The sequence below is a fragment of the Clarias gariepinus genome, chromosome 1, assembly GCF_024256425.1.
Source record: "Clarias gariepinus isolate MV-2021 ecotype Netherlands chromosome 1, CGAR_prim_01v2, whole genome shotgun sequence".
Lineage (NCBI taxonomy): Eukaryota > Metazoa > Chordata > Actinopteri > Siluriformes > Clariidae > Clarias > Clarias gariepinus.
The window spans coordinates 15,423,968-15,437,096 of NC_071100.1; the positions used below are offsets into that span (position 1 = coordinate 15,423,968).

The following is a 13,129-nucleotide window of genomic DNA, read 5'->3' on the forward strand; positions in this document are numbered from 1 at the left end:
TTTGAGTTTCTTGGCTGCAGTCATGCCTAACATCAGTAGTGCTTATGTGTGTTACAAAAAAATTGTCAAGATGGGTCTAATAAAATGGTTTGTACAAGTCAAAAATCCAATTTGTTTGACCAGAGAAAAATGGCACGAAGGGGACTTAGATTTAAACACAGATTTGTAAGAATTCATGTATAAAACTACTTGATAACATAGTTGACAATTTCCTTATTATTTTGACCCCTAATTTCAGTGAAAGAACTTGTCTAAATGCCCACTTCTCATTTTGATGAATAGTTTACCATCCTATTTAAACAAATAATTGAATTAAAATCACAAAGAATCTGTAAACCATAACAGTGTGTGTAATGTGTTGACAGTCAGTCAATATACTTAATGACAATGAGCTTTTATAGATAGAATATTTGAAAAAAATGAGAGAAAGCCTGCCACAATTTGCTTAATAAAAACCCAAGTGGCACAGATACGTGCCAGGAACACAACAAAGGTCAATGACGTTGTACAAAAAGAAAAAACGTGTGTGTGTGTGTGTGTATATGGAAGCCTTGCCGGTGTGTGTTAAGTGTGCATTTGAGTTTTAGACATGTCAGGTAGAACTAAAGTTATCATTACTTTTATAAAGTGTAAATCGCAATATAGGAATGGCATCGCAAAAACTCTTAAAGAAATCTCAAAATAAGAATATTATATATATATATATATATATATATATATATATATATATATATATATATTTTTTTTTTTTTTTTTTTTTTTGGTCATATAAACAACCAAAAACAACCAGAAAAACACATGATCATGTGTATCTGTGCTATTTGTTTGCCTATTGTGCTTTTGTTTTTTGCCTTGGTTATGCTGAAAAAAAAGGATTTCACGCGATGTTAATAATTGTTAAATAATTAAATATTTAAATGAAAAAAACAACATTGACAAATGATAATTAATTAAGAATATGGCATTATTAGGGCAAATTTCAAGTTAAGTGAAGCATAGTATGCATGTGTGATATTATAACCTGCTATTATAAAATATTATATTTTTGAAAAACTTGTTTAGAATATATATATATATATATATATATATATATATATATATATATATATATATATATATATATAGACAGGATGACTCCAGAAACTCACACCATAGCTACAAAACCCATCGTTGCCATGGCACAAACGTAAAGGAAACAGACAGAAAAATATTTTTCATAACCTCACTTTGAAGAATGTAGTCTCGCTTCATTGCTAATGTTGTTGCAAAAATACACAGACTGTTTGTATATACACAAGAAACCTTTGTGCAAAATGTCCAACACAACTTAAGCCCCATTCATGCGAGCCCAATTTTCTGCATGAGCCGGATGAAGTAAATAGGCTGTAATCATTTTCTTCAATTGCAGGTCTTTTGTTAGGGGATTTTCATCGAATAATCTGACACACAGTCAGTTGGCCAGGAATTTGTTGGAATCATCTTGTGCAGTGTAGCAAAGCAATAATTTTTAAAAGATTGCTGCAATTGAAAATAGCTTAACCTAGACACACTTGTGCGAATGGCACTTGTTTTCTAGTTTCAGGATTCATATAAAAAAAAAAAGAAACAGTAATTAATTAGTCATAAAAGAACATGAAGTCTGTTGTGTGTATATAGTGTTATACATTTGCAGAGTCAGAGCCTACACACTGCTCAGTAGCCTGGTAGTTGATGTGCTAATCAGCAGCTAGCAAGGCAGCCATGTTTATCCACATATGTTGCTAAAGCCTGACAAAGGGCTGCAAGGAGAATAAAAAGTGTTAGATGTTGCATAGATATTTGTGTTATAGATAACTTTGCACTTTAATTCCTAACACAGTCATTTGAGTTCTTGAGAATTTGCTAGTTTTCTATGCTAACATGCTACCTTTTATGCTATTGTTTCCTTGTGGTGTATTTTTGGAATACACATACAAACAACATACAAAACAACAATTATTAAGGAATCATGGTAGTCTGGAATATATATATATATATATATATATATATATATATATATATATATATATATATTTATTTTTTGTTTGTTTTTGAGGAGTTTTTTTCAAACAGGAGGATTTAGTAAGAGCACTTGGCTAGATGTTAACAGCTAGCTTTTGGGATGTAGTGCAGATTAAATGTTATCTGTTGTGGGTTTTTTTTTTTTTTTTTAAGAAAAATGTATGTACTTTTTTGTCATTTTAGGCGAGTTACTGAAGAATGTCCACTTAAGTTATAGTTGTTTTCTTAAGCAGAGTTTTGGGGGTCAGAGCTGCTGCTTTCGGGCTGATTTAATCATGAAAATCATACATATTTTTGCGTCTGTCATCACTAACACGGAAGACTGTTTTCTTTTATTAAAGGATTTCACGGCTCGTGTACTCCGTCTTTGTTCACACACTTGTCCAGTCAGATAAACAGGGCGTAAGAGTCGTATGTTGAAACCGCTGGAAAAGAATGCCGAAAATGATAATAAACGATTTACAACTGTATCTTGAACGTCCTGCGAGGGAATTTAAACGCATAACACTTAAACTTTGCTTCTTTCCAGTCTACTCCTGGCACGATTCTTATCATCCAGTTGCTGTCATGGCTTTTCTCTGACTTAATCCAGTGATTAATGTGCTAGTCATGGTTCATTACATAAATATTTAGGTCTATATGTTGAGGAAATTCGCCCATATGGCTTCCACAAGTCTTTTAAAGACAAATGACCTCAAATAAGTTCTGGAGTTTTTGATATCGGACACCTTTTCTTTTTCTTTTCTAAAACTCTTGGCTCCTTTTCTTAATGTTGTGTCCAGAGCTGACATTATGTAGTGTGTGACCCTCAGCTTTCTCAGATGTTTTTGTTCTACATTTTAAATACGGAATGGAAACAAAAGAAGCCCCCACCTGCTCGGGCCTCAAGAACCGAATTCATTAATTTCGGTTTAAAACGCAATATGTTAATGATGAGACTGTCCCTGTTTCCATCCAACTTTATCCCTTCTTCTTGTATTTTTTTTTTTTTTTTTTTGCGTGTGTCCACTGCAGAAAACACTCTGCATTGAAAGTGATCCGGGCAGAGTGCGTATTTAGGCTCATTATAAAATAATCAGGATAGTTGATGAGAGGGCTCACCAGAGGAGATGTGGTGAGTTTTTTTTTCTTCCTTTCTTTCTTTCCTCATGACTCACACTTCAAAGTGTGAATTTCAGTGGGCGAGCCAGACGATCCAGAGCCCACAGACTCCCAACACTCGGTGCAGTACCACAGACGAGAAGTGGAAGGAGAATTGGGAGGGACGAAGTCGGTTTACCGAGATGAAAGAATGATTGGGTTTGTGGGTGGATGTTGGTGTGTTTATATATACACAGAATACATACACACATATATATATATATATATATATATATATATATATATATATATATATATATATGCGGGGCGTGTGTGTGTTTGTGTGGGTGTCAGGGACTATGAATGCGCGGGGCAAGTGAGGCCGACACATCATCCGTCTTCGATATTTGACATATGTTATAACGAGGCGCTGCTTCCCATGGGTCTCAGATGGTAACCTTCGCCAATGCAGACAAAGCAGAACGGGTTCGTTTGAGCGTCCCCTTGAGATGAGGGATGAGACAAAAAAAGCAAAAAAAGAGGACTGTTAATGCAGCCTTTTTATGTTACTAGACAAAGGCACTGTGTGTCTACTCATTTGGCCACCTCCACCATTCTGTCTAATTATTCAATTGACAACAACAGGCTAACCAAGTAGTAACTTGGCATGTGACCTAATTAGCTTGGCAACACGGACCCGACAGTGTTTGCAGCAGGTGAGCTCGGAGTGCTTACCAGAACCAAGTTTTTGATAATTTAGTGAGGAGAACAGTGAGGGACAGCTTAGTAGAGACATCCCTGTGTGCCAGCTGAATGCCGGTGATTAAGAGAAGCGTGGATTTTGCTGGCACCCGATGCAGCCTTCTAGTACTTATATGGTGGAAATAACGTCAGCTTATAAAGAGAACTTAAATGCATTTTGCTGGGTGTTTCAGTCTCCTTGGACGTCTGCAGTTGGTCTGAAGGCTGGATTTGTGATATTGCTAGCACGGGTCAGAGGCCGCCAACACATTCAGTACACAGATTTAACAAAATGAGAACCTCTGAACTTGAAATGCGTGGCTTGCTCTAGCTCTCGCAGCTAGGAGCAAACGTTAACATCACTAATGATTTGTTTATGTCCTCGGCTCTCTTTTTTTCCAGCCAGTGTTTATACAACTTAACTTTCTGCCAAAATTCTGACCAAACTTTCCTATTGTGTCTGGGTTTTAGTTATAACATTAGACGGGGAGATTGCAAACCGCAAATGCATTCCTAATGATATACTCTCAAGTCTCATTTGCATTTTTCAAAAAATAAACATCTAATGTTCGCTTAGAATGTAGAATTAATATTCACTAATACTGTAATTGTTACATGAAGTCAATTTCTGGTCCACACCGAATGATAACTGGCAATAAGTTATCCTGACTTCCAAACTTGTCCATAATAAACGATAAGCTTCCACAATTTGCCCTTTTTAACATGGAGGAACCAATTACTCCCAGCACAACAGAATTACCCTGCTTTCTCACATAGGGTGTTTACTCCGTCCGAATGGAACCCTGGTGTGTCTCAGACCAAAACAACCGGTCCGAGAGCGATTCAGTGAGGTGGTCTTGGACCCTTTCCAAGTGAACTCTCATGCAATGAGAAAGAGGTTTGACCCTGAAATCGACCCGGCTGCAGGAAGTGAAGCGAGCATGGAGTGTGTTGTGGGTTTTTTGTCACTGCAAACTGTGAGCCAAAATCACCCAGCTGTAGTCATGTGTGCTGGATTTTCAGTCAAGCACAAATAAAAAGAAATTAACCCTGGATGTGAAATACTTTTAAAAAAGTTATTAATGTAAGAAATAAGATGAGTTATGTAGCGTGGACTCCTCTGGTTTTTGTGATGTCTGTGTGCACATGGCAAAGGATTAACCAATGACCTAGACAGGTTTTATATGCTCTATTTCCTCCTTTTTTATTATATGTAGAACAAAACCAAATCAAAGTGCAAATCAACCAAAAGGATCAATCTAGATCTTCTTTGCAAAGTAGCAACTATGCTTTTATGCTAAAACTCAACATTATAGAAAAAAAATACAAAAGAATTTGAATTCCCACTTTACTTTAAATTTGGAAATGGATTGCCCAATCCTGGATTCAGAAAATGATCTCAAGATGGGTAAAATATCACTTCAGTCATAATTTATAAAAGTATTTACTTTTAGATCAACTCAGACACTACATCAAAAACACATGATCCTTATTTCTCGCTAAATGATAACCAACGAAACCCGATTTCATTAAGGTGTCCACGGTTTCTACCACTTTGTAGCTTACGCTTGAAAATTAAAGGGAAGCGATAATGCAAAATCGACTTTTCAGTGCTGTATTCAGAGGGGCTAATGTGCAAATAAATTAATAATAAAATTAATTTTATTATTAATTTTAATAAGGAGAAAAAAAACATTCCTTGTTTTTTTACGTTTTCATGGGCTGTATTAGATTATCCCCCTTTTCTTCATACAAGAAGTTTCTAACTCCATGGAGGGGCATGGCTAAGCAGTAGCCCATTTACATAAACACAGAAATAGAAAATTTGGAAAAGTGGTGAAACCAAGTGAGAAGTTTTTTAGTTGGATCATTAACACACACTCTGCGGGAGTCGTGTTAACTTGTCAATGAAATAGTAATATATATGAGACCTTTAAGTAAGTCCTGACCTTCTACTTTAAGGTCGAGCCAACAACGCGACATGGCATTGCATTTAAAGTTTACAGGGTTATGATTTTATCTGCATAAATCGTGTAGTGTTCATCAAGGATTAAAAAATTAAACAAAACCAAATCTGTCTAAAATTGAGTTCTCACATTATAAACATAGGAGACTTTTATAAATCCCTTGTTTCTGGCTTTGGGTTTTGTAATTGATGTTCACTACTTATTATGTTGCTTTACTTGCCATGTTTTTTAAAAACGTGCATATATTTTTTTTTATTATTGAACTCACATGAACCGCTCCTCATCTAAAAGCTGCTGACTGTTTGATATTATTTTGGCAGAAGTGAACTGAGCAATCTACATACACTCGGCTACCTTGGGGTCTGTATTATCACAGCCGTTCCTTTAGGCCCCTCTTTTTTTTTATTCTTGTGTCCAAGTGACACCTGAAACCTGAGTTAAATTTGACTTTTTCTTTTCTTTTTTTTTCTATTTTTTTATTCCGTACAGATGTTGCTCGTGGACATCATTTATGCAGCTCTGTTCTCCTGAGCATTAAGAGTCGGGAGTAAAAGAGCCCATCAGATAGCGGCCCATTACAGTCCGGCGCTTCAGCCAAAACGGCCCGCCGCCTGTTTGCCTTTTATTTCGTACAGACAAAATATGTCGTTATGTTGATTGAAACAGATGCGCATTTTTTCCTCCGGTCGTCATTTTAAACAATTTTCTCAGAACTTTCAAAATCGTTCGCCTCATTTACGCTTTACCTTTGTCACAATTTAGTGGTACTTTGGCAGTATAGGGAAAAGCAGCTGTCGTAACTCGTACAATTGTTCCATTGTAATAATCAATCTGTTTTTTTTCTGTTTTTTTTTTCATTTGTGTGCTTTCAGATGGAAAATGACCAGTGAAGGATTTGGGCGAACGACCGCTCGCTGACATTCGCTGTTCCTGGATACATTTTCTTCCCCTGCATTCATTTCCTCTCATCCGTCACCATCTTTAAACCAGCGGCAGTGTCCAGCATCTGGAGGATCTTGAACAAAATGGCTGCTTCACCATGTAAATGTCCCCTGCTGTACGGCCTCCTGTTCCTTCTGGTCTTTTATCAGTGCTCTGAAGGTAATTTCTCTCTCTCCCTCTCTCTCTCTCTCTCTCTCTAGACACAGATGTGGATTTTTGTACTGTCATTTTACTGACCCATCAAAATCACAGTGGCACACACCAGATTTTTTTCTTCTTCTTTTCCTTACTCCCAAATGAGCGAGGATGCCAAATCGAAGCATCTCACGCTTGTGCCGCTGAAGCATTTCGACTTTGTTTATGGGATTAAAGAGGAATTTTACACTGCTTTTCCACGTTATCCTTAAGGGCTCGTAATCATACACTTTCCGTCGGGACTAATCCGGTTAAATCACGCAGATTAACTCAAAGGAACTGCCGTAATGGCGGCTGAGGTTGAGTTCGAGTACTTACTTCTTTTTTGTCTCCCCCCCACCTCCTATAATCACTTTTTTTCCCTGCATCTCGACACACAAAAATGTCTTACCTTTGGCAGCCGGCCAGAATGACGGGTTCGGAAGGTAAAACGAGTGTTTGTAAAAAAACATAATTCGTTCTCTCGGCGACGACTCGACTTTGATTAGTACGTTTGGTTGTAATTACAAGTTCGGCCACGGGACACCCCTTACTGAAAAAAAGAAGAAAAACACGCACTCACTTACACGTTCGCACACACATCATCATCATCATCATCATCATCATCTCGTCGCATGTTGATGTTTGCAGAGCAACAATTATTCCTCCGTACTCTTTCCCAGGCTCAGTTTTTTTCTCTCCTTTTTTTAAGAACAAAGCTGATTTAATCATACGTGTGTGTGCCAAACATTGATTACTGCGAAAGAGTCTCACTTTTATAGCTTGTTTTTTTTTATTTTTTTATTCTCCCCCCTTCTTTTTCCTCGTTGTTTCACACTGTTGTGGCTTTCTATTTTGGATGGAATTTATCGTTGCGGTGGGAAATGGTTCTGTTTTTGTTTGCTGCGGAGCAATTGGCAGATTTTCCGTCGTGATATTCGCAGCGCTGGCAGGATTCTGAGATTTTTTTTTTTTTTTTTTTTTTTAAATACAAAAGTATGCCTTAAACACAACGTTTGCTGTTGGATAAGGGCTAGATATTTGCGCCTGCGTTTTCTTTAAGGCGCTTCCTCCGGTACACGGGAAGTAAAGGTTTTCAGTTTCACTTGACGTGAAAGCTCCGAGCCCGATGAATGATCGTTCAGTCATCCATCAATAGAGGAATGTGTGTGGGTTTTTACCGAAAACAATGTCTTATCCCTCTATGAGCCATTTACCTTCCCCCCAGCCTACTCACCAGACTTTTTTTTTTTTTTTAAACATAAACCACATTTTCTTGGAGGCCCTCGCAAAAGGGCCTCTCGGTAATTGCTTCTCATTTTGTGGCTGATGATGGTCTTTGTGATCGGTTGTACAAAACCGTTCTTTTGAAAACTTTTGATGAAATTCTCAGCGAATGCTGTTTTCTCCTGCTTAGTTGTAAAACCACCCTTCATCATTTTAAGGAACGAACATTAGCGGGACACAAGCCATTACGCGGGGATGGTGGTATTTTCTTGTTCGCTGGTGCTTCGTACTTTGGATGTTTTCAGCTACTGTGCCTTTGTGGCTAATAATAAAAATATATAATCCGTCATACCTGGCTACCTGACCCTTGCTAATCACAGTGAGCGTTCCACGAACTGATAAAAGCTGACGTTTCTGGTGTTATATGCAACCCTTTTCCTCCCTCTCTTGTAAGAATACCCTTGCATCCTAACGAGAGACTTTCTCACAAGTTTAACTTTAGCATGCCTTAATCACAATGTGCTGTATCACAATAGGAGATCTAAATTCCTCGGTGCATATCTAGAGACCCCGACGTCACAGGAGGCATCCTTAAAGGTGTGTCTCCAGCACGGCTTCGCTTCCTGCCGGTTCGGTTGGGAATCTGCATAATTGCATCCTTTAAAAGCGTTTTGTGCCGCGTGTTTGTGTTGTACCAGACGCCGGGGCATGTTTCATGCGAAGCCCTGCGGCGCGATCGCTGTATCGTTTCAACGGCCGGGCTGCAAGGCCGCACAAAGATGGATGGAATAAATCTCCATCGTTTCAGCGCTGACAAGATCGTACGCTAATTCCCGCATTTGGCGTTTGTTATGTGTTTTCAACAAAAAAAAACAGAAAAGAAGGGGAAAAAACTGAAAGGTTTGGATGGCAGACGAAAGGCTGGGAGCCGCATGCTCAGCTTGGGTTCGGTTGCGTTGCCAAGTCGGTTTGAGCGGTTGGAAAGGAGAAGGAGGTGTTTTAATATATTGTGAAAATGAAGGAGAGTTAAAGAGAATTAAATTGCAGAGTGTAAATGGGCAGAAAACGCCTGCCTGCCCCTCGTGACACAGATTGCACAATGTAATTCTTGGCTGCTTTACGAGCAACACAATATTTCTCTTTTTCTAAATCAGCTGACGTCTTATTCAGCCTTCACCAGGAGTTTTTTTTCTCTCTTTTAAATCACAAGGTGATGCATCCAGGAGAACGATTCGTCAGAACACACAGAAGCCAGAGGAAGCCGATTGTCATTTGACACAACCAATGGAATTTTTGGAATTGGATCAGATAAACTTTATGAACTTTGGCTTGTAAAAATATTTGAGTAAAGCGTATTAAAATAGACTGTGGCCCCCGGGTTCCTGGTTCGCCGCTTGCGATGTTGACATTCTACACTATGGCTGTAAGATCTAATAACCTCGCCTTCCCTCAAAACTGCTGCCACTGCGCCATTGAGAACGCAACTTAAACTCGGACTGCTCCAGGGTGCTGCACCGTGCCACCCCTGTGTGCCCTAGCACTCAAATAAATCAGTGACCCTCCTGTTATTAAATAAAGCTTCTTTTTTTTTTTTTTAAGAAAAAAGAAAATACTGAGCGGAGAGGACCAGACTTATAAATCCACAACTCTCGGATGGCTTGACAGCACTTCCTCGCGAGAAAGAAAGGCTTATGGCTCGCTGGAGCTCGCTAAGCAGCGGGCCTGTATTTCTTGTTCTCATTACAAAAAGAGTGAGCTATGCATCTGTTCTCCGCCATAAATGTCCACTCTGTCATCCTGCTTTTACGCCCCATTTGCTTTTGTTTTGTTGTAGCTTCTTCTTCGCCCGACCCTGAATCATAGGGGTGCGTTATCATGCCGGCGATTCTGAATTACCGCAGTATTGCCATGGGAGATTGACAGTTAAGCGATACACCGCCAAACCGAGTTTGAGCACGAGCACAAAAAAAAATAAAAAATGATTTATCCGGTGTAGCCGGGCGGAAATCATCCATGAAACAAGACCAACCCTATCTGCTGCGCCGCAATCCGCCCATGACGGACTTGTTAGCACCGACGATCCTTCGCACCGCGACAGGCTTTCCAGCTGGCATCGCTCGGCGCTGAGATGCAGTTCCCTGTCGTGTCGCCGAACGAGCTCGTTCATGACGAGACACACCCGAGATGCGTCTTGTTTCCAGCGGACGTGTTCCGCGTTTGTTATTATTTCACCCCTCCAGCTGGAATTAAAGCAGATCCCTTCGTCTCAAAGATCCTGATTAAAAACGTCTCTATCGTTTCCCAGATCGAATGCTTCTCAGGTTTTTTTTTCCTCCTTTCCCTTTTCTTTAATAGCGCTTTTTATTATCGCACCAAATGCCGCGCAATGCTTTAAACGCCGATCCCGAAGCGAAGAGGAAATAAAGTCACTTTTGACTATTAAAGCCAGCTGAATATGCTAAGTGAAGTGTATTTAGGCAAATAGACATAAAATGAGTCTCAATATTCAGTGAATCGCTTTTAGCTGACAGATCCGTTCTGCGATAGCGTGAGCTTCCTCTAACTCGGAACAAAGCCTATAAAGTGCCGCAGAGAATGAGAAATCGTTCTGATGCACTGCAAGCAAAAAAAAAAAAAGATTTTAAAACAATGCCATCCAGAGAAGCTATTGAGCTGACTGAGACGGAATCTTTTTTTTTTTTTTTTTCCTCTCTTCTTACACCTTCTCCATACAGGAAAATGAAATGCAGTATTGCTCTATATGTGGTCAATCCCCACTTTAGAGAGAAGTCAGTCTGAGCAAACTGAAATCAGAACGTTAAACCGGGAGGATTTAAAGGCCCGCTGCCGTCCGCCTCAACCCATCTTTATTATCTGTTTACATCTGATTGTAAAAAAGCCTGATTTTTACACCCGGGTGATGAACAGCGCTGCGTCTAATGGGACCGCGAGCCTCCGCTCGTGGCAGTTTGATTTGAAGGACTTAAGATTCGCTTTAAATCTTAACCTCTCTGTGACGGCCTGTGCTTTCCCTTCACTCCGGTGTGTAAGCAGTGTGTTTGCAGATTACCACTTTTGAATTAAAGCTTTTTTTTTTGTTTCTTAGACCTTTCCAGTCTTGCCTTATATTACAGCTGTCGTTTTTTAGACGAGTAGTTGAAATAAAGCACAGAATGGACATAAAAGAACAATTTGACAGTAATGTAAGCCCTCGGAGTCATGTTCGTCCATCTCGCACTTTCTTTCTTTGGCAGTTGTAATGACAAAAGCTGTACTTTTTTTTTTTTTTTTGTTTGAACGTATAGAAAAAGCATTTAACTTTAATCAAGTTGTCAAGACGCGGCGGCAACACCAGGAAATAACTACGCTCATAAAAAACGGAAATTGCACGACGCGAGATTTTTGAGATGGAGATGTAGATGTGAAGAGTAAACGCCTTCGTTTAATAAACGCCTCTCTTACTAAGATTTCTTTATTAAGCTCGAGTAGAACAACAACACGCCGCCCAAAGCCCGTGGAAATTCTCGTAATGAAAAGAGGCGATATATATTTCGCTTCCGCCGGAAATTTAGTTTGCGGACAGCGCACTGAAGACAAATGAAAAGCGTGTTTTTTTTTTTTTCATACAGGAGGTTTATAATGAAATTGGTTTACAGATTTGACCGTGTTTGCTGCAAGGCCCTATCGCATTGATTCTCATAATGAAATAACAGCGCTTTAACCAGATGTGACTGGAATGTGCGTTCCGACTGCAAACAGACTCGCCCTCGTGCTAATTCAGCGTGTTTAAATATCCAAAAACAGGCACACCGGCAGGAATTAATTACGCTACAATTCGGAAACACTTCCTTTTTTTTACGTTGTAAAAAAAAAAAAAAAGTAGCCCAGACAGTGTTGATGATATTGTAAGAGTGGGATGCTAATTGGACAGAGACGCAGTTTCAAGGCCAGGGCGGTCTCTGCAGCGTGCACGCCACTGTACTCGTAATCCAGCCAAGCATGATGTCTCTGCTTTTCTTCTCGAGCAGGAACAGGAGAAAAGGTCACGCGAGCAAGGGTCACCTGCTAACAAAAGAGTCGGCAGGACCGGTTCGCAGGTAAAAACATACCCCGATAATCCGGCCTCAGGAAATGCAGTCTGAGGAAGGGGGGGTGAGGTGGGAGGGAAAAAAAAAAAAAAAAACCCTGCACAAAGGCTGTTCTTGTTTGATTTTCGCTATCACCGTTGACCTCTCCATGTAGAGTACTCCCTCGGTGAGCGCCCGGGGCCGAGGGGCCGACTCTGGCACGCATTATCACCAGATCCGGCCTGTTTTTCATTTCTATGGTTCTGTGATGGCGTGCGTAAGGCCACGATCACAGTTAACCTTTATGCTCTGTTGCCATTTTCAAAGAAATGACAATGTTTTTTACTTTAAATGGAAATGGGATTCGCTAAAATGCTAAATGATTTTGAGCGCGCTCGATGCAATAAAGTCGAATATTCACGCCGCAGTAATTATTTTTTACTCAGGCGGCAGTGGAAATAAAAGTAGATGACATATGGGTGTTAATGAGAGCAGATATTAAAAATGTACAGTGTATATTAAAATAAAAAGTCATGTAGACTTTAACACTCGCACAAGAACACACCTACACAGGCGCTTTACCTGGAGCCCCTACACATGTGACTGGCTTTATGTGTATTTCCACTGGTGTAGTTTAACATATGATATTTATATTTTAATAATACTAATAATCGAGAAAAAAAACAGACACAAAACTATGAAGAGTTAAAACAGATTGTATATATTTTTTTGTTTTTGCTTAATATTCTTTCTATATAGTTATATGATGTTGTTGATACAGTTTATAATAGTAATTTGATAATGATTAAGAAAAACATTTTTATTGCCTTACTGTAAAATTTTTTTTTTTTTTTCTTGTTCGCCTTCCACTTTCCATATATGGTCAATATT

At 39.2% G+C, this 13,129-nt stretch overlaps 1 protein-coding gene across 14 annotated transcripts in view; it reads left to right on the forward strand.

Moving 5' to 3' along the window:
- Positions 1–13,129, forward strand: part of LOC128518912 (adhesion G protein-coupled receptor L2-like) — a 133,236-nt gene that overhangs the window by 22,182 nt on the left and 97,925 nt on the right. For all 14 annotated transcript variants that reach the window (XM_053492306.1, XM_053492346.1, XM_053492326.1 and 11 more), the window contains exon 2: positions 6,701–6,929. In XM_053492306.1, the coding sequence (XP_053348281.1) occupies positions 6,854–6,929 (76 nt within the window). In that variant the 5' untranslated portion in view covers positions 6,701–6,853. The remainder of the gene's footprint in view (positions 1–6,700; positions 6,930–13,129) is intronic.